The 27,739-nt window shown below is 34.2% G+C and overlaps 1 protein-coding gene across 1 annotated transcript; it reads left to right on the top strand.

The window, feature by feature from the left end:
- On the top strand, positions 1 to 27,351 carry LOC132185253 (uncharacterized). The gene is made up of 5 exons (XM_088518468.1): positions 1 to 333; positions 426 to 1,415; positions 1,541 to 1,597; positions 26,499 to 26,750; positions 27,241 to 27,351. The coding sequence occupies exons 1-5, from the start codon at positions 61 to 63 to the stop codon at positions 27,349 to 27,351; spliced, it is 1,683 nt and encodes a 560-aa protein (XP_088374594.1). The 5' UTR covers positions 1 to 60.
- Positions 27,352 to 27,739: the final 388 nt, after the last annotated feature.

The raw sequence follows: 27,739 nt of genomic DNA, 5'->3' as shown, positions 1-27,739 counted from the left end.
CTCAGCACCAACCCTGGTAGTAGTGCTTTTGTACACAAAGATGGAGCATTCTTTCAGAGGATGTATATTTGTCTTGATGCATGCAAGAAGGGGTTCATACATGGTTGTCGGCCCATAATTTGTTTAGATGCTTGTCATCTGAAGGGGGACTATGGGGGGCAATTGTTGTGTGCCATAGGCAAGGATGGCAACGACGATATGTTCCCCATTGCAATTGCTGTGGCCGAGGCAGAGACAAGAGATTCATGGCAGTGGTTTATTGCCATTTTATTGGAGGACTTATGCGGGCCAGATGGGGGACTTGGTTGGACTATAATGTCTGACAGACAGAAGGTATTTGGTGTAAAATACTATTTATGTTCTTATTGTGTTATTTTATTCCTTTATGTTATTACATATAATTTAACATAAATTTATGTGTGTAGGGGCTTGGAATTGCAGTTGAGGCTGTGTTGCCACACACTGAGCATCGCTTTTGTGTTCGGCACCTACATGCGAACCTCAAAGCGAAAGGCTACACAGGGAAAGCTATGAAGGATGAGTTGTGGGGGGCTGCACGTGCAGCCAATGTTTATGCGTTTGACCATCACATGCGGAATATAATGTCAATGGAGAAAGGTGCATACGATTACCTTAGTGGTGTACCTAAGGCATCATGGTCCAGACATGCTTTCAACTGCCAAACCAAAAGTGATATGTTATTAAACAACTTGGCTGAGAGCTTTAACGCGTGGATTAAGGAAGCTAGGATTAAGCCTATACTGACTATGCTTGAAGAAATTCGTCTGCAAATAATGGCACGCTTCCAGCAGAAAAGGAATGGAATCCGGTCGACGCACTACACAATATGCCCAAAGATCCAGAAAAAATTGGAGAGGTCAAAAAGTGATGCAAGGAATTGTATTAGTCGGTGGCAGAATGAGTTGGAGTTTGAGATCGAGGACATATACGAGCCACGGCGTTTAGTCCGGTTAGATCATCGCACATGCACATGTGGAAGATGGCAGGTGAGTGGGATCCCTTGCTCACATGCTTGTTCTGTAATTTACATGCATAAACAAAAACCAGAGGATTATTTGGATGATTATTACAAGATGGACAAGTATATGCAAGGATATGCAGCTCGAGTTTATGGCATGGAAGGTCCGCAGATATGGCCAGCTGATGATCCATGCGATGAAATCCAGCCACCTATCATTAGAAGGGCTCCTGGTCGACCAAAGATTAGTAGGCGAAAAGCTGCAGATGAGCCGACTAACCCTTACAAGCTAACCTGTAGTGGATATATCGTTAAATGTGGAAATTGTGGGGGTTTAGGGCATAATTATAAAGGTTGTCATTTACCTTTGAACCCGGACCGGAAGAGGTGGAAACCGAAGAAATATAAGCCGAAAAAAGATGCTGCTCAAGCACAGGTAAAACAAATACATTTTACAACATAAGGTTCATATTCCAAAATTTGTTAACTTAATTATTATTGTACAAGTAATATAATAATTATTGTTGATATTTGTCTGAATGTTTGGTTAAATTATTGTAGGGATCACAAGCTCAACCCCCACCAGAAGTAGAAGCCCACGGGTCATCACAGCGAAGTGTGCGTACACGTAGGGCTACTCAGTCACAGGTAAAATTCAAGTTTTTTTTTTTTATTAACAAAACTCTTATTTCCCGATGATTTCATAGCTACCAACTAATATCTGAAAGTTTGCTGAAATTGGTGTTGTAATTTAGTAAATTTGTCTGCGGTTTAGCATTACTGCTTGCTGACTTGTCATCTACATACTTTAAAGAGCTACTATAAATACTGTGGACCTTGTTGAATCTTCATATTTATGCTGCAATAGTTACATTGAAAGCAGTGAAATTTTAATTACTCTTGGAAGGGTATGTTGCGACATTTAACTTGAAAAGCTGGTTATTGAGATGTGATTTTGTCTTTGCTTATGTAATGGATGAACTCAGTAGCACTATTTAGGATTGCATTGATGATACTTTAATGGAAGCTAACTCCACTTATCAGAAAAATAAAATCAATAAATAATGGGAGCTAACTCTAAGTTGGAAGTTTGGGAGGGTGCTTTAAGTTAAAGGTTAAGGAGGATTAAAATCTAGTATATGCAATGGAAGTTCAGTGTTGCACAGGTTATTTGGAAATGCTTCATAATCTTTGTTTTGTATTAGAAAATTTTCTATTTATAGAAGTGTTTGTACAAGTAATATAATAATTATTTGGAAATGCTTCATAATCTTTCCTTTTCCTTTTTTTTTTTTTTTTTTTTGTTTTTTAACGCATTTTTGGGATCCCAACATGAACCACAGGCAGAGTCAGAAGCCCACGGGTCATCACAGCAAAGTGTACGTATACGTAGGGCTACTCAGTCACACGTAAAATCCAAGTTTTTTTGTGGTTAAGAAAACTCTTATTTCACGATGATTCCCCCCCCCCCCCCGCCCACCCTTTTTTTTTAACGCATTTTTTGGATCCCAACATGAATCACAGGCAGAGGCAGAAGCCTACAAGTCATCACAGCCAAGTGTACGTACACGTAGGGCTACTCAGTCACAGGTAAAATTCAAGTTTTTATTTTTTTTTATTTATTTTTATTAAGAAAACTCTTATTTCCCGATGATTCCATAGCTGCCCACTAATATCTCTGAAATTGGTGATGTAATTTAGTAAATTAGTCTGCAGTTTTTTTTGTACTTAAAAAACTCATATACTTGTGCTTAATTTGTAATATTCACACTGATTTCCGGTTTTTTTTTTTTTTTTTTTTTTTTTTTTTTTTTTTTTGTATCTGCAAATAATTATTATTTTTGTTAACGCATCCTTTGGATCCCAACATGAACCACAGGCGGAAGCAACAGCGGAATCATCACATCGTGGTAGTACACGTAGGGCTACACGTGTACTAAGAAGCCGAGGAAGTGGTGCCACGCAATGATCACATTTATCACTTATCAGATCTCTTCATTTTGCCTTTTTCCCGCATACCCATTTCATAATCAAGTGATATGTCGGGTTTTTTTTTGTTTTATGTTTGTAATATAAAAACAATTGGGGGATTCATTTTGGGACTTTATGTGCTTGTTAGCTTCAATGTTGTTCATTAAGCATTAAACGTGTACTGTTAGTTATTGAATTACATTTTGAAATTTCGTCATGGCAATTACCAATTCCAGATTGTATTAGTGGACGGATAAAATTAATTCTGCATGCAAATTATATTGTAGGGTTCAATATTTCAGACTTAAGAGCAACATACAAATAATCATAAATTGCCGTATACAAATAAAACTAATGCATGGAAATAGTTGTTCCATAAAAGTAATCAGCCAACCTGATAATTACGAACAAGCAGGATTTTTACATAATTGTTACATAGAAGCCATAACCATATATCCACGTGGACAACATAGGTAAGTAAACAATATCCTTGACAACAACAAAACAGATAGTCTATTTCACTGATAATAATCTATTTGCCTCATTCCCATGCCTCAATGCCCCATCAACCTTAGAAAATCAACAGTACACAAATCACCAACAAAAAAACCAACAAATATGTTTGGATCTTTAGTTTGCCCCTAAGTAATGACACTTCACATTTCAGGGAATGAACTTGTTTATACAGCGCAGGTAGGACCTCCCTTCCGCGAGCACAGGTTTCTTTGTCATACCATTGGAAAAAACGACATTGGCCAACTTTCTGTAATTACACAAAAAAAATCTGATAATTACGAACAAGCATGAAGTAATAACTATTTCGTAAAACCAAATTATCCAAATTCAAATACCTTTTTACGGTCATACATAGCACACCCATAGAATCGCCTCCCAGGATTTTTTATAGTAGTGGATGTTATAATTGGGCTTGTAAGTCCGCACCTACACTGCACAGGTTCCATATCCTCTTTCACCGATGATGTTATAGATGCCGACGACATTGACTGTTCATTCTACAGTGAAACCCACAATTATTAGAAGTAATCACAATTCCCTAATGGGTTTCACTAAATAAAATTCACAAACCTTTTTCATCTTCCCATCGTAGAATTCGCTTTCATTGTCTCCTATCCTGAAATCTTTCTTCCTCCTGTTCATCTTATAATATGAACCTAACAATATATAACTGACATGTGAGAGAATAATCAAGCTCATAAAAGAAAAATAAAATCAAGCTTGCCAAAAGATTATTCTCACTTCAATTTGTAATCTAAACAATACTGGGAAAAAAAAATGTACCCTAAACCCTAAACAAAAGATAATCACATTGTTTAAAATGTGATTCTCCTGCAGAAATAGTACTGCTTAATTTGTAATCTAAACAATACTAAGTTGTTAGTGTAGTAGCTAGAGATGGTATATGAGCATAGGCGGCTCCCTACAAACATGCAAATATGCAGTGTAATCAAGCATGCAATAAGAAGAAATTAGCCGTAGCATCCAACCATGTATATAATACTGCTCAATTGTAGAATGATGAAACTTCCCTAAAAAAATTTACAAAGTCATTAAAACCCAACCAACCACAATCTATCATATCCCAACAATAATACCACTTTTTTCTCCATTGAAAAATACTTTTCTTCCAAATGTTAATACTAATATGATTAACATTTCTTTCAATAATTGACCTTTTTTCTCATCAACTAAAAAGGTGGCAACAATATTGGAGGACCTAAAAACAAAGACATGCATAGAAAAGTATGGCATGAACTATTAGGTAAAAAAAAAAAAAAAAAAAAAAAATACTGCTCAATTGTAGAATGATGAAACTGGCGTAAACTATGCACAAAGAATTCCTATTTTCATGTCCTCCGCAATCCACCATTTGAGTAGAGAAGCAACAAAATAAAATAAATAGTTATACAGATGAAAAAATCCCCCTTGACCAACTTGCCAGTGCACACGAAAAAACAACTGTCTCATTCCAGGACCACAACCAAGGTGGACCACACCCACTGCCAATCAACAATAATATTGGCTCAAAAGTGCAATATTCGACAGATGTTGGACAAAAAAATGGTTGGGGATGGGGTTTCGACCAAAAGCTTCCAACACAACAAAAAAATTCAAAACACAACTATTAAAGGCTTCCATTTCAGTCAATCAACAAAACCCACAAAGAAATTTCAGAAAATACCTTCGTCGAAACCAGATTTTTCCGATTCAAAATATTGTGAATCGACGGAAACCTAGCCGGAAAAGTGACGCCGGAATTGATGGTCCAAAACGGTGGGTACTGTCGCCGGTGGCCTCTGTCGCCGGTGGGTTCCGTCTCCGGTGGTTCTGTCGCCGGCGGGGTCTGGGTTGGTGGCTTGCCGCTTGGTGTATCGGGTGGTTCGTAGCACTGTCCGTATGGTCCGTATGGAACTTGAGGGTTTTGAAAAAAGAAGCCCTCAAGTTATATAAAACTCACCGTTTTGGATGGTCCAATACGGTGAGTTTTATATCCTACGTGTCCAATGTGAACACGTAGGATACAAAAATTCCACTTAGGTGGACTTAAGTGAAACGGTTCGTTTCATTCAAATAACGGCAGTTACCAAAAATTAACGGTATGGAGTTTCTAGTAGTTTCGAGTGACCCAAGGACTAAATTTCCAAAAAAAAAAAACCCAGGGAGTTTTTAATAAAGACGCATTTACCTAAGGATTTTAGATATAATTTCCTTAAATTAAAACGCTTAGAAAAATTAATTTTGTTTCTATATTATTATTGAAGTTTTCTATTTCTTATTCTTATTTAAATGTTTGATCGAACAATCAATCGATCTTGGTGAATTAATTCGATTGATCGTGATAGGATCAAATAATCGATCAAACATCCGATCGATCAAGGTGAATTAGTTCGATTGATCATGATATGATCAAATGATCGATCAAACATCCGATTGATCTTAATGAATTAGTTCGATTAATTGTGATAGGATCAAATGTTCGATCGAACATACGATCGATCCTGGTGAATTAGTTTGATTGATCGTGATAGGAACAAATGATCGATCCAACATTTGATCGATCCTAATGAATTAGTTCGATTGATCGTGATAGGATCAAATGTTCGATCAAACATCTGATTGATACTAATGAATTAGTTCGATTGATCGTGATAGAATCAAATGTCTGATCGACTCTACTAAATTAATTCGATTGATTGTAATAGGATCAAATTATCAATCAAACATCTGATCGATCATATTGAATTAATTCGATTGATCGTGATATGACCAAATGATCGATCAAACACCTAATTGATCCAGGTAAATTAGTTCGATTGATCGTGATAAGATCAAATAATCGATCGAACATCTGATCGATCCTAATGAATTAGTTCGATTGATCGTGATAGGGTTAAATGTTCGATCAAACATCTGATCGATCCTAATGAATTAGTTCGATTAATCGTGATAGTGTTAAATGTTTAATCAAACATCCGATCGATCCTAGTAAATTAGTTCGATTAATCGTGATATGATCAATTGATAGATCAAACTGGATACAATTGAAGGCTCAATCGAACATTCAATTGAACTGTAAGCTTTTTATATTATCTTAGAGCCTTAGTTATATAGATTTTATATTATCTTTGGATTTTGAATTATTTTATAATTAATTATAAGATAAATATCAACTTAATGATCTTTATCATAAAAATGTATTAAACAGAAATTTTTAGTTAATATTATAATAATAAAAACATATTACAAGAGAATTTTTTTAATTAAAAAAAACAAAAATAAATAAATAAATAAATAAAATTTTAAAATTGTAAGTATAATTTTTTTTTAAAAAATACACCAAACAGTGGCGACATATAGGGCCGCCGCTAGTTGAGCTCATTAGCGGCGACTATTGAGTGCGCATAATATATTAGTGCCATCTATTGGCGTGGTTTCTAAAATTTTCAGACCATATTTTTTGACCAAAATCCCTAATCACCAAAATCCCACCTCCCTCATCACTCTCTCACTCTCTCTCTCTCTCTCTCCAACGCACATTTCTCTCTCTTTCCGGTGCACCTCTCTCTCTCTGGCGCACTCTACTCTCTCCGGCAGCTCTCTTTCCAGTGCACCTCTCTCTCTCCGGCGCACTCAACTCTCTCCGGTAGCTCTCTCTCCGGCGTACCTCTCTCCAGTATGAACCCTGATTTGGTTTCATGTTAATATACTTTCTTGTAGCTAGTTAGTGTTTTTATTTTTTGAAATTTGATTGCAGAGTGTTGAATACATAAAGCTACGTTCCCTTTGTTACTGGTGGAGATATTGAAAGAAAAGGAAAGAACATACAATTTTCTAGATGTCGAATAAATGTATAAAAAATAAGAAGACAATGAAAAGTTTTGAGTATTTGATTTTGATTCCCAAGTGCTATGTCAGATTTTGATTTCCAAGTGCTCCAGCTTTCGGGGAGAGGGGTACGGGGTTCCTAATTTGGGTTTCTATTTCATGAGTTATGATTAATTTTGGAATAGAGGCAGATCTGCAATTTTTTACGAAGCCATTCAAACTAAGGGCATTTTGATCATTGAGTCAAGTCTATAACTCCAATAAAAAAAATTAATTGTCCTCAACAGTGTCCACTCTAACAATGGATGCTAATAATGGAGCATTAGCGTCTACTAAAGTGGACGCTAAAGCACTTGTACAAAAATAAAAAAAGAAAAAATAATTGAAACTAAAAGCTCAACAGCGTTGATACATAACAGACGCTAAAGATGGCTTATTAGTGTCCACTTTTTATTGTGGACGCTAGAGACATGTCATTAGTGTTCAATTTAGTGGACGCTAATAGTCTTGTAGGAAAATTAAAAAAAAAAAAAACTACAAGATTAACAGCATCCACACAAAGTGGGCGCTAACGATATATCAATAGCATCCACTCCTAAAGTGGACGCTGAAGACATATCATTAGTGTCCAATTTAGTGGACGCTAATGGTCTTGTAAAAGAATAAAAAAACAAAAAACAAATAAAACTACAAGATTAACAGCGTCCACACATAGTGGAGTGTGGACGCTGATGATATATCAATAGCGTCCACTCCTAAAGTAGACGCTGAAGACATATCATTAGCGTCCAATTTAGTGGACGCTAAGGGTATTATTGAAGTTTTTTTTAATTCTTATTCTTATTTAAATGTTTGATTGAACAACTGATCGATCTTGGTGAATTAGTTCGATTGATCGTCATAAGATCAAATGATCGATCGAACATCCGATCGATCCAAATGAATTAGTTCGATTGATCGTGATAAGATCAAATTTTCGATCAAACGTCTGATCAATCATAGTAAATTAGTTCGATTGATCGTGAAAACAAATTCTCCTATTAAATTAAAACGCTTAGAAAAATTGTTTTTGTTTCTATATTATTGTTGAAGTTTTCTATTTCTTATTCTTATTTAAATGTTTGATCGAACAACCGATCGATCTTGGTGAATTAATTCGATTGATCGTGATAGGACCAAATCGATCCAGGTGAATTAGTTCGATTGATCATGATATGATCAAATGATCGATCAAACATCCGATCGATCCTAATGAATTAGTTCGATTGATCCTAGTTGGGTCAAATATTTGATTGAACATCCGATCGATCCTGGTGAATTAGTTCGATTGATCGTGATAGGAACAAATGATCGATCGATCCAAATGAATTAGTTCGATTGATCGTGATAGGATCAAATGTTCGATCAAAAATCAATCGATCCTAATGAATTAGTTCAATTGACTGGGATATGAACAAATGATCGATCAAACATCCGATCGATCCTAATGAATTAGTTTGATTGATCGTGATAGGATCAAATATTCGATCAAATATCTGATCGATCCTAATGAATTAGATCGATTTACTGTGATAGAATCAAATGTCCGATCGATCCTATTGAATTAATTTGATTGATCGTGATATGATCAATTATCGTTCAAACATCTGATCGATCATACAAAATTAATTTGATTGATCGTGATATGATCAAATGATTGATCAAACATCCGATCTCTCCTAATGAATTAGATAGATTGATCATGATAGGATCAAATGATCAATCAAACATCCGATCAATCGAAGTGAATTAGTTTGATTGATCGTGATAGGATCAAATGATTGATCAAACATCCAATCGATCCTTGTGAATTTGTTCGATTGATCGTGATAGTGTTAAATATTCGATCAAACATCTGATTGATCCGAGTGAATTAGTTCGATTGATCGTGATATGATTAATTTATAGATCAAATTGGATACAATTGAAGGTTCAATTGAACATTCAATTGAACTGTATGCTTTTTATATTATCTTAGTGCCTTAGTTATACTAATCTTATATTATCTTTGGATTTTGTATTATTTTATAATTAATTATAAAATAAATATCAACTTAATGATCTTTATCACAAAAATTTATTAAACGGAAATTTTTATTTAATATTATAATAATAAAAACCTATTACAAGAGAAAAATTATAAAAATAAATAAATAAATAAAAATTAAAAAATTGTAAGTACAATATATATATATTAAAAAAATACTCCAAACAGCAACGACATGTATTTGAGCTAATTAGCGGCCACCGTAGTCGCCATTATTGAGTGTGCAAAATAAATTAGCACCATCTATTGGCACGGTTTCTGAAAATTTTCAGACCATATTTTTTGATCAAAATCCCTAATAACCAAAATCCCACCTCCCTCATCACTCTCTCACTCTCACTCTTTCTCTCTCGATCTCTCTCTCTCTCTCACTCACTCTGGTGCACGTTTCTCTCTCTCTCCGGTAGCTCTCTTTTCGGCGCACCTCTCTCTCTGTGGCGCGCTCAACCCTCTCCGACAGCTCTCTCTTTGGTGCACCTCTCTCTCTCCGGCGCACTCAACTCTCTTCAGTAGCTCTGTCTCCGGCGTACCTCTCTTTGGTATAAACCCTGATTTGGTTTCTTGTAAATATACTTTCTAGAGCTAGTTAGTGTTTTTATTTTTCAAAATTTGATTGGAGAGTGTTGAATCCATAAAGTTACGTTCCCTTTGTTATTTGTGGAGATATTAAAAGAAAAGGAAAGAACATATAATTTTCTAGATGTCGAATAAATGTAGAAAAAATAATAAGAGAATGGAAAGTTTTGAGTATTTGATTTTGATGCCCAAGTGCTATGTCGGATTTTGATGCCGAAGTGCTCCAGCTTTCGGGGTGAGGGATACAGGGTTCCTAATTTGAGCTTCTATTTCATGAGTTCTGGTTAATTTTGGAATAGAGGCATCTCTGCAATTTTTAGCTAAGCCATTCAAGTTAAGGGCATTTTGATCATTGAGTCAAGTCTATAACTCCTATAAAAAAAATTAATTGTACTCAATAGCGTCGACTATGACAGCGGACGCTAATAATGGAGCATTAGCATCCACTTTAAAGCACTTGTACAAAAATAACAAATTAAAAACACTTTAAACTAAAAGCTTAACAGCATCGATATATAACAGACACTAATGATGGATCATTAGCGTCCACTTTTATTGTGGACGCTAAAGACATGTCATTAGCGTCCAATTTTGTGGACGCTAATAGTCTTGTAGAAAAAAAATAATAATAATAAAAAACAAATAACACTTCAAGATTAACAGCGTTTACACATAGTGAACGCTGATGATATATCAATAGCATCCACTCCTAAAGTGGACATTGAAGATATATCATTAGCGTCCAATTTAGTGGACGCTAATGGTCTTATAAAAAAATAAAAACAAATAAAACTACAAGATTAACAGCGTCCACACATAGTGGTAGTTGATGATAAATCAATAGCATCCACTCCTGAAGTGGACGCTGAAGACATATCATTAGCGTCCATTTAGTGGACGCTAATGGCATTATTAAAGTTTTCTAATTCTTATTCTTATTTAAATGTTTGATTGAACAACCGATCGATCTTGGTGAATTAGTTCGATTGATCGTGATAGGATCAAATGATCGATCGAACATCCGATCGATCCAAATGAATTAGTTCGATTGATCGTGATATGATCAAATTTTTGATCAAACATCCGATCGATCATAATAAATTAATTCGATTGATCGTGAAAACAAATTCTACTATTAAATTAAAATGCTTAGAAAAATTAATTTTGTTTCTATATTATTATTGAAATTTTCTATTTCTGATTCTTATTTAAATGTTTGATCGAACAACCGATCAATCTTGGTGAATTAATTTGATTGATCGTGATAGGATCAAATGATCGATCGAGGTGAATTAGTTCGATTAATTGTGACAGAATCAAATGTTCGATCAAACATCCGATCGATTCAAATGAATTAGTTTGATTGATCATGATATGATTAAATGATCAATCAAACATGCGGTCGATCCTAATGAATTAGTTCGATTGATCGTGATAGAATTAACTGTTCGATCAAACATCGGATCGATCCTAAGGAATTAGTTTGATTGATCGTGATAGAATCAAATGCCCGATCGATCCTACTGAATTAATTCGATTGATAGTGATATGATCAAATTATCAATCAAACATCCGATCGATCCTACTGAATTAATTTGATTGATCATGATATGGTTGAATGATCGATGAAACATCAGATCGATCCTAATGAATTAGTTAGATTGATCGTGACAGGATCAAATGATAGATCAAACATCCGATTGATCTAGGTGAATTAGTTTGATTGATCATGATAGGATCAATTGATTGGTCAAAGATCCGATTGATCATAGTGAATTAGTTCGATTGATCCTGATAGGATCAAGTGATCGATTAAACATTCGATCGATCCTAATGAATTTGTTCGATTGATCGTGATAGGGTTAAACGTTAGATCAAACATCTAATCGATCCAGTGAATTAGTTCGATTAGATGTTCAATTGAACATTCAATTAAACAGTAAGCTTTTTATATTATCTTAGTACCTTAGTTATATTGATCTTATATTATCTTTGGAATTTGAATTATTTTTTAATTAATTATAAGATAAATATCAACTTAATGATCTTTATCATAAAAATTTATTAATCGGAAATTTTTAGTTGATATTATAATAATAAAAACATATTACAAGAGAAAAATTATAAAAAACAAAAATAAATAAATAAAAATTAAAAAATTGTAAGTATAATTTTTTTTTTTAAAAAAAAAATACCCCAAAGAGCGGCCACATATTGGGTCGCTATTATTTGAGCTCATTAGCGGCAACCGTAGTCGCCACTATTGAGTGCGCAAAATAAATTAGCACCATCTATTGGCGCGGTTTCTGAAATTTTCAGACCATATTTTTTGACCAAAATCCCTAATCACCAATATCCCACCTCCCTCCTCACTCTCTCACTCTCACTCTCTCTCTCTCTCTCTCTCTCACTCACTCCGGCGCACGTTTCTATCTCTCTTCTGCAACTCTCTTTCCGGCGCACCTCTCTCTCTTCGGCGCAATCAACTCTCTCCGGTATCTCAAGCGTACCTCTCTTCGGTATGAACTCGGATTTGGTTTCTTGTTAATAAACTTTCTAGTAGCTAGTTAGTGTTTTTATTTTTCGAAATTTGATTGGAGAGTGTTGAATCCATAATGCTACGTTTCGTTTGTTATTGGTGGAGATATTGAAAGAAAAGGAAAGAACATACAATTTTTTAGATGTCGAATAAATGTAGAAAAAATAAGGAGAGAATGGAAAGTTTTGAGTATTTGATTTTGATGCCCAAGTGCTATGTCGAATTTTGATGCCCAAGTGCTAAACAAAAAAAAAATTAAAAACAATTTAAACTAAAAGCTCAATAGCGTCGATACATAACGGCGCTAATAATGGATCATTAGCATCCACTTTTATTGTGGACGCTAATGGTCTTGTAGAAAAATAAAAAAATAAAAAACAAATAAAACTACGAGATTAACAGCGTCCACACATAGTGGGTGCTGATGATATATCAATAACGTCCACTACTAAAGTGGACGCTGAAGACATATCATTAGCGTCCAATTTAGTGGACGCTAATGGACTTGTAGAAAAATAAAAAAATAAAAAACAAATAAAACTACGAGATTAACAGCGTCCACACATAGTGGGTGCTGATGATATATCAATAACGTCCACTACTAAAGTGGACGCTGAAGACATATCATTAGCGTCCAATTTAGTGGACGCTAATGGTCTTGTAATTTTTTTTTTTTTTTTTTTTTAAAAAAAACAAATAAAATTACAAGATTAACAGTGTCCACACATAGTGGAGTGTGGACACTGATGATATATGAATAGCGTCCACTCGTAAAGTGGACGCTGAAGACTTATCATTAGCGTCCAATTTAGTGGACGCTAATGGTATTATTGAAGTTTTCTAATTCTTATTCTGATTTAAATGTTTGATTGAACAACCGATCGATCTTGGTGAATTGGTTTGATTGATCGTGATAGGATCAAATGATCAATTGAACATCTGATCGATCGAAATGAATTGGTTCGATTGATCGTGATAAGATCAAATTTTTGATCAAACATCCGATCGATCATAGTAAATTAGTCCGATTGATCATGGAAACAAATTCTCCTATTACATTAAAATGCTTAGAAAAATTAATTTTGTTTCTATATTATTATTGAAGTTTTCTATTTCTAATTCTTATTTAAATGTTTGATCGAACAACCGATCGATCTTGGTGAATTAATTTGATTGATCGTGATTGGATCAAATTATTGATCAAACATCCGATCGATCCAGGTGAATTAGTTCGATTGATCGTGATATGACCAGATGATTGATCAAATATCCGATCGATCGTAATGAATTAGTTCAATTGATCGTGATAGGATCAAATGCTCAATTGAACATCCGATCAATCCAGGTGAATTAGTTCAAATGATCATGATAGGAACAAATGATCGATCAAACATCCGATCGATCCTAATGAATTAGTTCGATTGATCGTGACAGAATCAAATGTTCGATCAAACATCCAATCGATTCAAATGCATTAATTTGATTGATCGTGATATGATTAAATGATCGATCAAACATTCGATCGATCATAATGAATTAGTTCGATTGATCGTGGTAGGATCAAATGTTCGATCAATCATCTGATCGATCCTAATGAATTTGTTTGATTGATCGTGCTAGAATCAAATGTCCGATCAATCCTACTGAATTAATTTGATTGATCGCGATATGATCAAATTATCGATCAAACATCCAATCGATCTTACTGATTAATTCGATTGTTCGTGATATGATCAAATGATCAATCAAACATTCGATCGCTCCTAATGAATTTGTTAGATTGGTCGTGATAAGATCAAATGATCGATCAAATATCCGATCGATCCAACGAATTAGTTTGATTGATCGTGATAGGAGCAAATGATCGATTCTAATGAATTAGTTCGATTGATCGTGATAGGATCAAATGATCGATTAAACATCCGATCAATCCTAATGAATTTGTTCGATTGATTGTGATAGGGTTAAATGTTCGATCAAACATCTGATCGATCATAGTGAATTAGTTCGATGGATCGTGATATGATCAATTGATAGATCAAATTGGGTACAATTGAAGGTTAAATCGAACATTCAATTGAAAAGTAACCTTTTTATATTATCTTAGTACCTTCGTTATATTGATCTTATATTATCTTTAGAATTTGTATTATTTTATAATTAATTATAAGATAAATATCAACTTAATGATCTTTATCATAAAAGTTTATTAAACAGAAATTTTTAGTTAATATTATAATAATAAAAACATATTACAGGAGAAAAATTAAATAAATAAAAAAATAAAAATTAAAAAATTGTAGGTATAATTTTTTTTTTTTTTTTTTTAAAAAAAAATACCCCAAAGAGTGGCGACATATTGGGTCGCCTTTATTTGATCTCATTAGCGGCGACTACGGTCGCCGCTATTGAGTGCGCAAAATAAATTTGCGCCATCTATTGGCGGTGTTTTTGAAATTTTTAGACCATATTTTTTGACCAAAATCCCTAATCACCAAAATCCCACGTCCCTCATCACTCTCTCACTCTCACTCTCACTTTCTCTCTTGATCTCTCTCTCTCTTACTCACTCCGGCGTACGTTCTCTCTCTCTCTCTCTCTCTCTCTCTCTCTCTCTTCTGCAGCTCTCTTTCCGGCACACCTCTCTCTCTCTCTCTCTCTGGCGCACTCAACTCTCTCCGGTAGCTCTCTCTTCGGCGTACCTCTCTCCGGAATGAGTTTCTCCTAAATGCTTGAAAACCTTAAATGCCTCTGAATCACTCAAATAGTATCCATGAATTGTGATTTGAAGAAATTAAAAAATGTGTACTTCATCTCTTCTTCTCTTTCTATTTTTTCCCTACAGAGCTAATTGGTTCCTCTAAAAAACTGTCGTGGTCCCTGAAATTCTTCTAAATTTCAAGGAACAAATTTGAAAAATAAAAAATAAAAATGAATTGTTATGGCTGTTGCTATTACTCTGTTCAAGCAAAGAACTCAGTTTCTACTTTTTTGTATGAATCAGTCACATTGTTTTGGGTCTTTTTTTCTTTTTTTCTTTAATAAAAAGAAAAACCTAGGTAGGTGAAATGCAAGATCAGCTCTTGAGTTCTCTAAAGACAATTCCAAGACACCTTTGTGTTTAAGCGTAATTCTAATACTAATAACCCATTATCCCTCTCCCCCTAATAGGAAGTCAGATTCAGAATTTTGGGTAAAGGAAGATTTCAAAGGAATGAAGAAAATATTCATTTGTGCTACAGTTAGAATATTGCAGAAAAGCTGTTGGTTTAACTCTCTACTTCTGGGGTAGTTTAGGTTTCAGCAGAATTTTTTTATTTTCTGAATATCTGTAAATTGTTGTGTCTTTTGCTACTGAGTTGCGTCTTGTTTCTTGAGATGTTTTCGGTTGGCTTTTGTTGGTTGTGGTTTCTCCTTTTGAGACTGGTTTGTAATATATGGAGATTGGTTTTGTGTTTCAGCTTGTTAAGAAAGAAAGTATTTACTCATTAAAAAAAAAAAAAAAGAAAAAAGACAGAGAGAACAACGAAAAGACATTTTTTATTTTATTTTATTTGTAAGCCTAGGGAACACCATTTCATTAAGAATATATGCAAAAAAGAAAAAGTATACGAGTTGTATAATGTGTACTTCCTAATATTCATGGAGTTTGGAAATTTTGTGGGATGATGTTAGTTTTTATTTTTTTAATAAGTAAAAATTTGGATTGATGTTTATTATCTATCTAATGATGTTAAATTAACCATAGTGTTTGGATTGATGTTTATTATCTATCTAATGCTGCTATTTATTACCTGTTTGTTCTCCATGCCTAAGTCATTGCATCGGTTTGCTTAGGGCCCTTACACCTTGTCACCACAAACCTTGCAATCTGTTTTCTGTAAGTTTCTTGGTGTGTTGTTATTCTCTATTTGTACCTTCTTCCCTTTTATTGCTACTACTCTAAATTGTTCACCTTTGTTATTTTGTGACAAAAATGGGGAATATTCATAAAGGGAGTAGTAGATTTGGGGGTATGTTACAGTTTTATATGCAAATATATTACTACTATTAAACTATTTATTGTCTACATATGTTCTTTATGGGTTTAATAAGTTTGTGCATTTTCAAGAAGACATTTTTATTCTAGTTTTCTACAGTAGTGTCTTTGTAATTAAGGTGTCCCATGTAATAGGAAATAGTTACGTTTTAGTGGTTTGATGGCGTTACTTTCTATTTCATTGAGTTGTATTCTGATTTTTTTTTTGTCACCAAATTGTCAAAGGGGGAGATAGGTTTTATATTTGTTTGGAAAATTCTAGTGTCAAAAACAAGGGTTATTTGTTTATTTGGAATTGTTGCGATGGGAGGCAAATGAGTTGTTTGCTAGGGTTTGCAAGCCTGTGTCTACACCATAAAGGTTTTGTAAGTATAGATTGGTTGTAACAAACTTTTTTTCTATAGTGAAAATTTCTTGTGGGGTTGGCTAGCCCACAAAATGATTTTTATTTTGAAGAATTCTTTAAAAGTTCACTCCATTACCAAAATCTTTGTGTTATTTTTATTGTTCATATAGTGATGATTATATGCGGTGATTAGATTCTTAAAATTATTACTATTGGGAGGTGAACAAGTATTCACCTCCATCTAGGTGTTAGTTTGGGTCAATTAAATTTTTCACACTCGGATTATTATTAAACTGACTGCAAGTTTGTTTTGTCTATTAGTATCCCATGCTTGAATGCCTTCTATTGCTAATAGGTTATCCAATTGATCAGATCATTCTAAATGAGTTCAAAAGAAGTTACCCAATGTTTTTCATCAGGTCCATGTAGAGATCAAAGTTCTTGAGTGATAAATTTGGTAGAACAACTCAAAGATGAAATTTTTTTTATTATTAATTTCTTCATTTTCATTCCAAGTTTAAAACATCATTTGTAGCACCCCAGAATTTTTAAAGTTATTTAAATAGATTATTTTGATGATGATGTTATTTTGATATTCATTTTAGCCTGTGATTTTAATTCTTGGGAAATTTATGGTATTACAGAGAGTGGTAATTGGTGAAATGATAGGATAGTAAATGATAAGAAGAATTATATTAGTAGGTAGAATAGTAAGCGAAGGTAGAATAGTCAATGGTAGGTATAATAGTATTGGTAGAAGAATGGTAGAATTGTAGATGGATAAAGGTAGGTATAATAGTGTTGGTAGATGAAATAGTAAAATGAGGGTATAATTGTAGATGGATAAATGTAGGTATAATAGTATTGGTAGATGGAATAGTAAAATGAGGGTAGAATTGTAGATGGATAAATGTAGGTATAATAGTGTTGGTAGATGAAATAGTAAAATGGAAGGTAGAATAGTATTTGGTTTTTTTCCTATAAATAGAGCTCTTCCCCTTCACAAATTTCACCACTCCTCTCTCTTCTCTTCCACATATTCTTCCTTCTTCCGTTTTCTACTCGGTCTTTCTTTTTTCTGAAAGTGTTTACACGAAACAGAGAGAGAAAGGGCGAGACAAAGCGTTGCAAGAAAGAAAGAATACGAGAGAGAGAACGGACTTGAGAAATTAGTTTCAAAAGATATACTAATGGTGTTAGTCAGATTGGAGCAACTAGATCCTTCAGACCACTTTTTAGCTTCAGCCTAGAGGTAAGTAAATTCACTAGCCCTTCTAAAATTACTTCATGTCATGCTATTTATTCATTTTTGTATCAAACTGTAAATGATTATTTTATTTACTTGTCATGGAGATATGTTGTATGCATGAAGGATTTTTAAAAGAATTATTTAGAAAGTTTCTATTTCTTTAAAAGCTTTCTAAGTAAAACAAGTTTATATTTGGAAAAGTTTCCATTTTGAGAAAAGAAAGTTGAGAAATGATGATGATTATAAGAAAGAAGAATGATGATAAACCCTCCTACATGACCCTAAGATACATAAAAAGAAGTACAAGAAATGAGTTAAATGTTTATGAAATGAGGGTACATGTATGGAGGAGAGTATTTTTGGCCCCAAGATAAGTAAGGATGAGAGGATTTTGGTATCGATACTCGGATGAAAGCGAAACCACTGAAGGAGGCTATGCTAGAAGGTGATATTCCATCAACATGACCATTGAGTGCACCAAGAAAAGAGTTAATTGACGGTCGGGCATGGCTGAGGCCACAGTTCAGTGCCATGGTCACAAGGACCCACAACCCTCGTACACAGGGATGATTGTGTACATGGGCCCTAATATGAGAAAATGATAATATAATTTCAACGATGATATACTATGATGATTTACAACAATGATATACTATGATGATTTACAACGATGATATATTATGATGATTTACAATGATGATTTACAACGATGATTTATAATGATGATGATTTATAAATATGATTTATGACGATGATTTATTACTAGATATAATAGTACGTATATGCTACGGGAGATGCAACTGTATATACATGTAGTATTATGGCTGGATGTATATTTATTTGTAAAAACGATTTTCAAAACTGAGAACAAGGAATAAAACTATTTATGGTTGTGGATTTTACTTGCTGGGCCCCCTTTGGGCTCATTCAGTTTTATTTCTTGTTTTCATGTAAAAAGGACGCTGGAATAGGAGGCCGGAATGGGGGTGGGAATACTTATTAACTTTCAAAGTCTTTTCATATCAGTTATTGTAATAATATGATATACCGTAACTAAAGTTTAATGTTTTCTAATTTCGCTTGTAATAAAATCTCTTGAAGAATGTTTTATATATTTATTGTATCCTTTAAAATCAAGTACTCTGATAGACCTTATAGATCTTTGCAAAAAAAAAAAAAAAAAAAGTTTGTTGTAAAAGAAGAAAAGTGGCAAACTCAGCCTTAACAGGCTGGAGATGTTACATAATTTATACCAATAACAACTCCTATTATTACATGATTTCTTCCTCATAAAGATTGATATAGAATCTATAGAGCCAAAGAATTGATCTTGGCCAGAGGTTTTTTTAATTGTAGGAGCCAAGGATCTAGCTAAGTGTTGGTCACAACTATTATGACCTGGAGAATTTCTAGTCACTCTATTCTCTATTTGTTGATTCCAACAACTACCCACGAAAAATTTTGTTGAATGAAAACTAACTAGTGAAATTATCACTACAAGTTTAAATCAGATAGATTCAGAGAAATTCACAAAAACTGAAATATCATTTAGTAAAAAACAAATGTTGAAAATATAATTGAAGAAAACAAACAAAAATTTTAAAAAAGACCATCCAAATGAGACCTTCTTGGAGTGTCAAACTAGTTCTTAGATCTAACTACAAGCTGAGTCTATCTCACTGATTTGAAACAAACAATCACATGAATAAACTAAAATAGAGAAAGCAGAAATAGAGCTTAGCAAACAAATGAAAAATCTCTCTTTTGAAATTCATTATTTTTTCTAGTTCTTGGTCATAATTTTCAACAATATATGAATAAAGAAATGTTGCCTATTTGTGCTCTGTTGGGTTGAACAAACATACGCACACAAAAATTAGTATGCTTCTGATTTATGTCACGAGCACTAGTGTCAATTGTAATTAGCACAGCGTGATCCTACAGGGGTTATTATTGTAATTTATTTGCTTCTGGCCCACAGTTGCTTCAAGTATGTTTTTAGTCCATAGTATAAGACTAAAAGTATTGGAGTGAAAAGAAAGGAAAAGAAAAAAGAAGATTAAAAAAGTTGAAAGACTTCTTCATAATGATATGTAATGAAATTGTTGTATTGCAACCTTTTTCATTTAATTTTAATATTTTGGTCTTGTGGCTTTAGTTGGTGGTAGTGTGGATAGTTTATGTGGAGTTTTTTTGAAGCGATTGTGTGTGGTTTGTTTGCTAGCTTTGTGATGAATACTGGTACGAGGTGTCTGTCTTTTATGAGCCTCTTACTTATTTTTTTTTTACATGTATATTAGATTCCCTTTTGTGTTTCTTTCTCAGCCAAAGATTTCTCTCAACTTCTGTAGAGGTTGTAGAGATGTTCCACCGTTATGTGAGTTGCTCTTCTCTTTATAAGAATTTGCAAGCATGTAAATAGCAAATACTAGAAGCATTTGAATAAAAGATAGTGTGATGCCTTTGCTTGATGAGATGAAGTCCTTTATTTTTTTTTTAGACATAGTTTGTGCTCATAGGTGAGGACTTAAATCCTTCAATATATGTAAGGTTTGTTGCACTTATGGTCCACAATTCAAGGCAAGCCTTGGATTGGGTGGGTTAGTTTGATTGACTTGGCATGAGTTTACTTTTGATTACATACCTTATTGTCCGGACATCCCCAACATGTCATTATTTTGTGTTATTGTTTCCTTCTTTCACTTTTTGTTCCATGATAAGAAGTGAATCCTTGAATCCACTTGTCCTTCCATATGCAATGCTTGCACCAACTTGTTTTAATGGTTTAGCTATCTCTAGCGATTTGACTATAAATAGGCACGATGTAGTTCCCATAACTGCTATATAACACCATCTATTATAAGCAGTTTTTTTTTTTTTTTGGTTATAATTAAATAGCGGCAACCAAAATGTTGCTGTTACTGACCATCATTAGCGGTGACAAAAATGTTTGTCGCCGCTACTAACCATTATCAGCGGTGACACACGGCCCATTTCAACCTTTTCTGCGGCAACAAAAAAATGTCTTAGTCACCACTAATGAGGGGTCATTAGCAGCAACCCCGTAGGTCGCCGCTATTCAGGATCAATATCGGATTAGTACCGGCAACTGAGTAGCGGCCAAGGGTCGCCGCTATTGATAAATAGCGGCGACATTTTACTTGTAGTGATTTATCATAAAAATTTATTAAACTGAAATTTTTAGTTAATATTATAATAATAAAAACATATTACAAGAGAAAAATTAAAAAAATTAAAAATTAAAAATTGAATAAATAAAATTAAAAATTTGTAAGTATAATTTCTTTTTTTTTTTTTTTTTTTTTTAAAAAAAAAATACCCCAAACAGTGGTGACATATTGGGTCGCTGCTATTTGAGCTCATTAGGGGCAACTGTAGTCGCCGCTATTGAGTGCGCAAAATAAATTAGCGCCATCTATTAGCGCGGTTTCTAAAATTTTTAAACCATAATTTTTGAACAAAATCCCTAATCACTAATGTCTCACTCCCTCATCACTCTCTCACTCACACACTCTCTCTCTCTCTCTCTCTCTCTCTCTCTCTCTCTCTCTTTTTCACTCACTTCGGCACATGTTTCTCTCTCTTTCTCTCTCTCTCTCCGGCAGCTCTTTTTCCGGCGCACCTCTCTCTCTTTGGCGCACTCAACTCTCTCCGGCAGCTCTCTCTCCAGCGCACCTCTCTCTCTCTCTGGTAGCTTTCTCTCCGGCGTACCTCTCTCCGGTATGAACCCTGATTTGGTTTCTTGTTAATATACTTTCTAGTAGCTAGTTAGTGTTTTTATTTTTCGAAATTTGAATGAAGAGTGTTGAATCCATAAAGCTACGTTCCTTTTGTAATTTGTGGAGATATTGAAAGAAAAGGAAAGAACATACAATTTTCTAGATGTTGAATAAATGTAGAAAAAAATAAAAGAATGGAAAGTTTTGAGTATTTGACTTTGATGCCCAAGTGCTATGTCGGATTTTGATGCCCAAGTGCTCCAGCTTTCAGGGAGAGGGGTACGGGGTTCCTAATTTGGGTTTCTATTTCATGAGTTATGATTAATTTTGTAATAGAGGCAGATCTGCAATTTTTTACTAAGTGATTCAAATTAAGGACATTTTGATCATTGAGTCAAGTCTATAACTCCTATAAAAAAAATTAATTGTCCTCAATAGCGTCCACTTTAGCTCTTGTACAAAAATAAAAAAACAAATTAAACTAAAACCTCAACAGCGTTCACTAAAAGTAGACATTGATGGTATATCATTAGTGTCCACTATGACATTGGACACTAATAATGGAGCATTAACGTCCACTCTTGTACAAAAATAAAAAAATAAACAAATTAAACTAAAAGCTCAACAGCGTCCACTAAAAGTGGACGCTAAAGTACTAGTACAAAAGTAAAAAAATAAAAAACAATTTAAACTAAAAGCTCAACAACGTCCACTGAAAGTGGATGCTGATGATATATCATTAGTGTCCACTATGACAGCGTCCACTAAAGAGGACGCTAAAGCACTAATACAAAAATTAAAAAATTAAAAACAATTTAAACTAAAAGCTGAATAGCGTTGATATATAACGGACGCTAATGATGGATCATTAGCGTCCACTTTTATTGTGGACGCTGAAGACATGTCATTAGCGTCCAATTTAGTGGACGCTAATGGTCTTCTAGAAAAATAAAAAACAAATAAAACTACAAGATTAACAACGTCCAGACATAGTGGATGCTTATGACATATCAATAGTGTCCACTCCTAAAGTGGACGCTAAAGACATATCATTAGCGTCCAATTTAGTGGACGCTAATGGTATTATTGAAGTTTTCTATTTCTTATTCTTATTTAAATGTTTGATCGAAAAACCGATCGATCTTGGTGAATTAGTTCGATTGATTGTGATAGGATCAAATGATCGATCGAACATCCGATTGATCCCACTGAATTAATTCGACTGATCATGATATGAGCAAATGATCAATCAAACATCGATCGCTCCTAATGAATTAGTTAGATTGATCGTGATAGGATCAAATGATCGATCAAACATCCGATCGATCAAGGTTAATTAGTTCGATTGATCGTGATAGGATCAAATGATTGATTAAACATCCGATCGATCCTAATGAATTAGTTCGATTGAGTGCGCAAAATAAATTAGCACCATCTATTGGCACGGTTTCTAAAATTTTCAGACCAGATGTTTTGACCAAAATCCCTAATCACCAAAATCCCACCTCCCTTATCACTCTCTCACTCTCTCAGTCTCTCTCCGGCAGCTCTCTTTCCGGCGCCGCTCTCTCTCTCTGGCGCACTCAACTCTCTCCTACAGCTCTCTCTCCGGTGCACCTCTCTCTCTCCAACGCACTCAACTCTCCTCAGCATGAACCCTGATTTGGTTTCTTGTTAATATACTTTCTAGTAGCTAGTTAGTGTTTTTATTTTTCGAAATTTGATTGGAGAGTGTTGAATCCATAAAGCTACGTTCCCTTTGTTATTTGTCGAGATATTGAAAGAAAACGAAAGAACATACAATTTTCTCGATGTCGAATATATGTAGAAAAAGTACGAAGAGAATGGAAAGTTTTTAGCATTTGATTTTGATGCCCAAGTGCTATGTTAGATTTGAAGGCCCAAGTGCTCCAGCTTTCGGGGAGAGGGGTACGGGGTTCCTAATTTGGGTTTCTATTTCATGAGTTATGATTAATTTTGTAATAGAGGCAGATCTGCAATTTTTTACTAAGCCATTCAAATTAAGGGCATTTTGATCATTGAGTCAAGTCTATAACTTCTATAGATGTCTAAGTGTCTTGGGTTTATTTTCTTTGTGTCCTTGTTAGTCTTTATTGGGATTTTATTAGGTCCTTAGTTTACCAGTCAAATTAAGAGTTTCCCCTAAACCCTTGAAAACCTTAAATGCCTCTCAATCACTCAAATAGTATCCATAAATTGTGATTTGAAGAAATTAAAAAATGCATAGATAAATGATAACATGTGCCAACCTCCCCAATGCAAAAGTTGACATTTCCCTAAGCTGTACCTTAGGAGATTGAAGCATCTCAATCAAAGGTCGGACAGCACCCCTCAGTACGATATGAACCTGTAGAATTTTCAGTTTTTCAATAAAAGAGATAAGCAAAAAGGAAACCAAATGGGCCAATAATAATTAACAACAATGGATGCATCATCAGGGAAGGTATGGAGCAAAGAAGGAAAATAATAAGCCATAATTAATCAACAAGGAAAGATTGATGCTCTGCTTATCAACTAAGAATACAGAGGAGAAGGGAACAAAAAGTTTGGAGTTATAAAACAACCATCTAAACTAGAAAAATTCAGTAGCCCATCATTTAGTTCCCCTGTCTTCTTGGCAAAAAAAAAAAAAAAAAAAAACAAAGGAACGAACTCTAAACATGAAAATCAAGCAAAATGCAAATATAAAATCCACCTTGCAATTAGAATCAGTGGCATCGATTATGTTCGTTAGTGGAGATGTATGCTCGATTTATCCATTCCTATGTTGCTTGTAATTATTTTTTGTTCTGTGTTCTGGTTCTTTGCTAACGAATGATTTTAATTATACCAGGCATTAAGCAAGACGACTAAGGCTTCTGCTTGTATTGTCCCTCTACTAAGTGGTCTTTCAAAAGGTAATAAGATTTAAATATGTTGCCCTAAGTAATGGTGAAAGCAGCGGTATTATTAATTCATTTACATATGACTAAACTATGGGTGTGTACATGGATATGAGTTTTTGCTAGAAATGTCTAATTGTTGTGTCATTGGCTTAAATTATTTGGAAAGAGCTAGTACAAATTTAGTTGGATTTTATATACTAAAGTTATAACCTATGAAACACCAATATGGATGTGAGATTTGGATTACAATATCTTTTGGACATGGTGACATGGTGATATTGTCACTTCTTTTTCTTTTTCTTATTTCTTTCCACAATTTTTTTTTTTTTTTTAAAAAAAAAATTATGCTCTTTTTACCACTAGCTTGAAGCTTCTTACGAGATGGTCTAATTTTTAGACCTGCTTGTTTATATTTCATGTGAAAAAAATCCATTCATGACTTTGAATATTTATTGATTCAGTTCAATTTAGGTGAGGAGAGGAAGATAAGTATCGAACTTGTGAGATGACCAACATGAGCTAAATGCCAACACCTTTGTCTACTCCCTAAATAGATGTACAATACCTAGAAAAAAGGGATCGGAAATTCCCTTCTAGCTTACAATTGAACTCAATGGCTAAGAGTATCCTCAATGAGCTCTCTAAAACCTACTTTTAGCCAAAATTTCAATCAAGCTCTATATTACCCTCTCTATTTTAGGGCTTGTCAAACCTCTCCCCACATTTAGAGAACAAAATCCTTTCTCTACTCTATTTTTATGTTTTTATATTTTCCCTCACACTTTCTCTCTCCCTCACCTTTATGGGTTTGTAACTTTGTGGGATGCTTTTGAAAATAAAACATGAATGAAGACTGAATAAAATTTATATTTAAATAGAATAGAGTAAAATTTAAAGAGTTTATTATTTGGTACTTTTGTTTAGCACCTAGTTAAACTAGAAAAAAAAAATGAGTTAAAGAATAGAAAGTTCATTTTTTGGTTTTTGAGTTGTTAGCAAATTGATCATAACAATGACAACAATACGATGCAAACATGTTCCAGCAGTACAAGGCTGAGGCCAAGGTCAAGGCCGGGGCCTTATTGACAAGCATGAGAGTCTGACTCCGAATTCTGGGTTTGGTGGTACAGATATGCAAATGTCGCACTCGCCCCCCCCCCCCCCCCCATGAGTCAGTGGATGGGCATCCTTCGCACGAGTCTTAGAATCCTATTCACTCAGTGGCAGGATTAGATTCACAGGGAGTCGCCTCTACTGCATCTTGTAAGTTCATATAAATTATATGTTTATGAAATGTTATTTTTGTATTATTTTGGTTTGTTATATACATTTGACAGTATACTTTTCCAAATATAACTTATTACGTTACCATGTTTTGTGGAACAGCTAGCACATCTGTCATAAATGTAAGGGGTAAGGCCAAGTGTAAGAAGTTGAGTGACCACGTACTTAAGAATGGTCCCTTAGTGCTAAACATCCCAAATAGACACCGGGCACCTGTAGGCGAGAATGCAGCATGGTTTGCGAGCAAGATTGGGGAGATTGTTCATAACATGTGCGAACTCCATCATGGTGAATGGAAAAAGGTCCCAGCTGAGGAAAATAGCAAGCTGTTATTCCATGTTCAGGTATGAATATCAATGTAATGTTTAAGAATATGTTTCGAATGAAAAAATAATGTGACACATTTTTTACCATTGTTTTCCTATCTATTATGTATCAGTCAAACTTCACACTGAATATAGGACAATACGAGCACATCAAAGCTGTTGAAAATAAAATGGGTCGTGCATATACTAGGCTTCGTTTAAACTTATATAGGGACCACAACAAGAAATATTTTGAAGGCGTTCATGAACGCAATGCTGAGGGGATTGCTAGGGCTAAGGCTGTTGGGAGGGAAACAGTGCCAGAAGGGTATGGTCCTGAACAGTGGAAACTAATATGTGACTCATTTGATGAGGATGAATGGAAGGTAAATGTATATTATTATACTGATTAGAAAATTCAGATTGATATAATTTGCATGCACTTGAAGACATTTTATGAATAATTGTGTTTTTTTTTTTTTCTTCAAATTTCATAGAAAAAGTCTGAACGAAATACAAAAAATAGAAGCCACTTGGAAACAAATAATACATCAGGGACTTGTTCATTTGTCAATGTCATTTACAAAAAGGTAAGTATCTCGTAGCATAATTTAATGAAAGTAACATTATTTAGTGTAAACTTTAATTATATGTATTATGTGTAGGAACAAGAAACAAAAGTCAAGCCCAATCTTGTTGAACTATATGAGTGTACCCATACAAGAAAAAAAGATAGAGAGTTTGTGAACGCCAAATGTAAAAGTCTATATGTGACTAAATGTTTACGCTCTGATCATTAATTTGATTAGTGAAGAACATGAATAATAAACTTGCATGAAGTACATATTAAACTAAGGCCAAGTATGACTTGTGCAGCTTGAGATGCAAGAATTAACAAGCAATGAGGCAATAGAGGAAGGCAATGTGGAGGGAAGAAGTGTGGAGGACCGAATGGAAGAAATAGTCACAAAAGTGCTAGGGGGCTGACGATCTGGGCACGATAGAGGAATAGGATGCGGTCTTATGCCTACCCCTTTAAGTACTTCATCTCAAGCGCAATCATTCACCCACTCCGACAACCATGACGAGTGTAGGAAAGACAAGAAGATACTCAAAGTGAACTTCAACAAACTAGAATCGAACTTCAACAAACAAGGGACACTTTACAAGCCACTGTTGAGTTTTTAATGTCATGTATTGGAGGGTTAGTGAAACTTTACCTATGCATTAATTTTACAAAAACACACATATTAAGTAATAGTTAAAAAGCTTAATGATCATTATATGAAATTCCATTCTTCTTAGGTCTGGAGGGAGCTTGATTGGAGGTGAATCAAGTCCAGCCAACAATTGAGGGAGCTTTGGAATAACCATC

This window comes from Corylus avellana, chromosome 7 (genome assembly GCF_965113065.1).
Source record: "Corylus avellana chromosome 7, dhCorAvel1.hap1.2, whole genome shotgun sequence".
In the NCBI taxonomy this organism is placed as follows: domain Eukaryota; kingdom Viridiplantae; phylum Streptophyta; class Magnoliopsida; order Fagales; family Betulaceae; genus Corylus; species Corylus avellana.
Note: the sequence above shows the minus strand (reverse complement) of the source record. Positions and strands in the feature narration are given on the sequence as shown.

Excerpts from the sequence above, each read along its gene's own strand:
- LOC132185253 (XM_088518468.1), top strand. The coding sequence starts at position 61 with ATGTATATTTGTCTTGATGCATGCAAGAAGGGGTTCATACATGGTTGT. Across the intron at positions 1,416-1,540 it reads AAGATGCTGCTCAAGCACAG|GGATCACAAGCTCAACCCCC; the intron begins GTAAAACAAATA and ends AAATTATTGTAG. Across the intron at positions 1,598-26,498 it reads ACGGGTCATCACAGCGAAGT|TCAAACTTCACACTGAATAT; the intron begins GTGCGTACACGT and ends ATTATGTATCAG.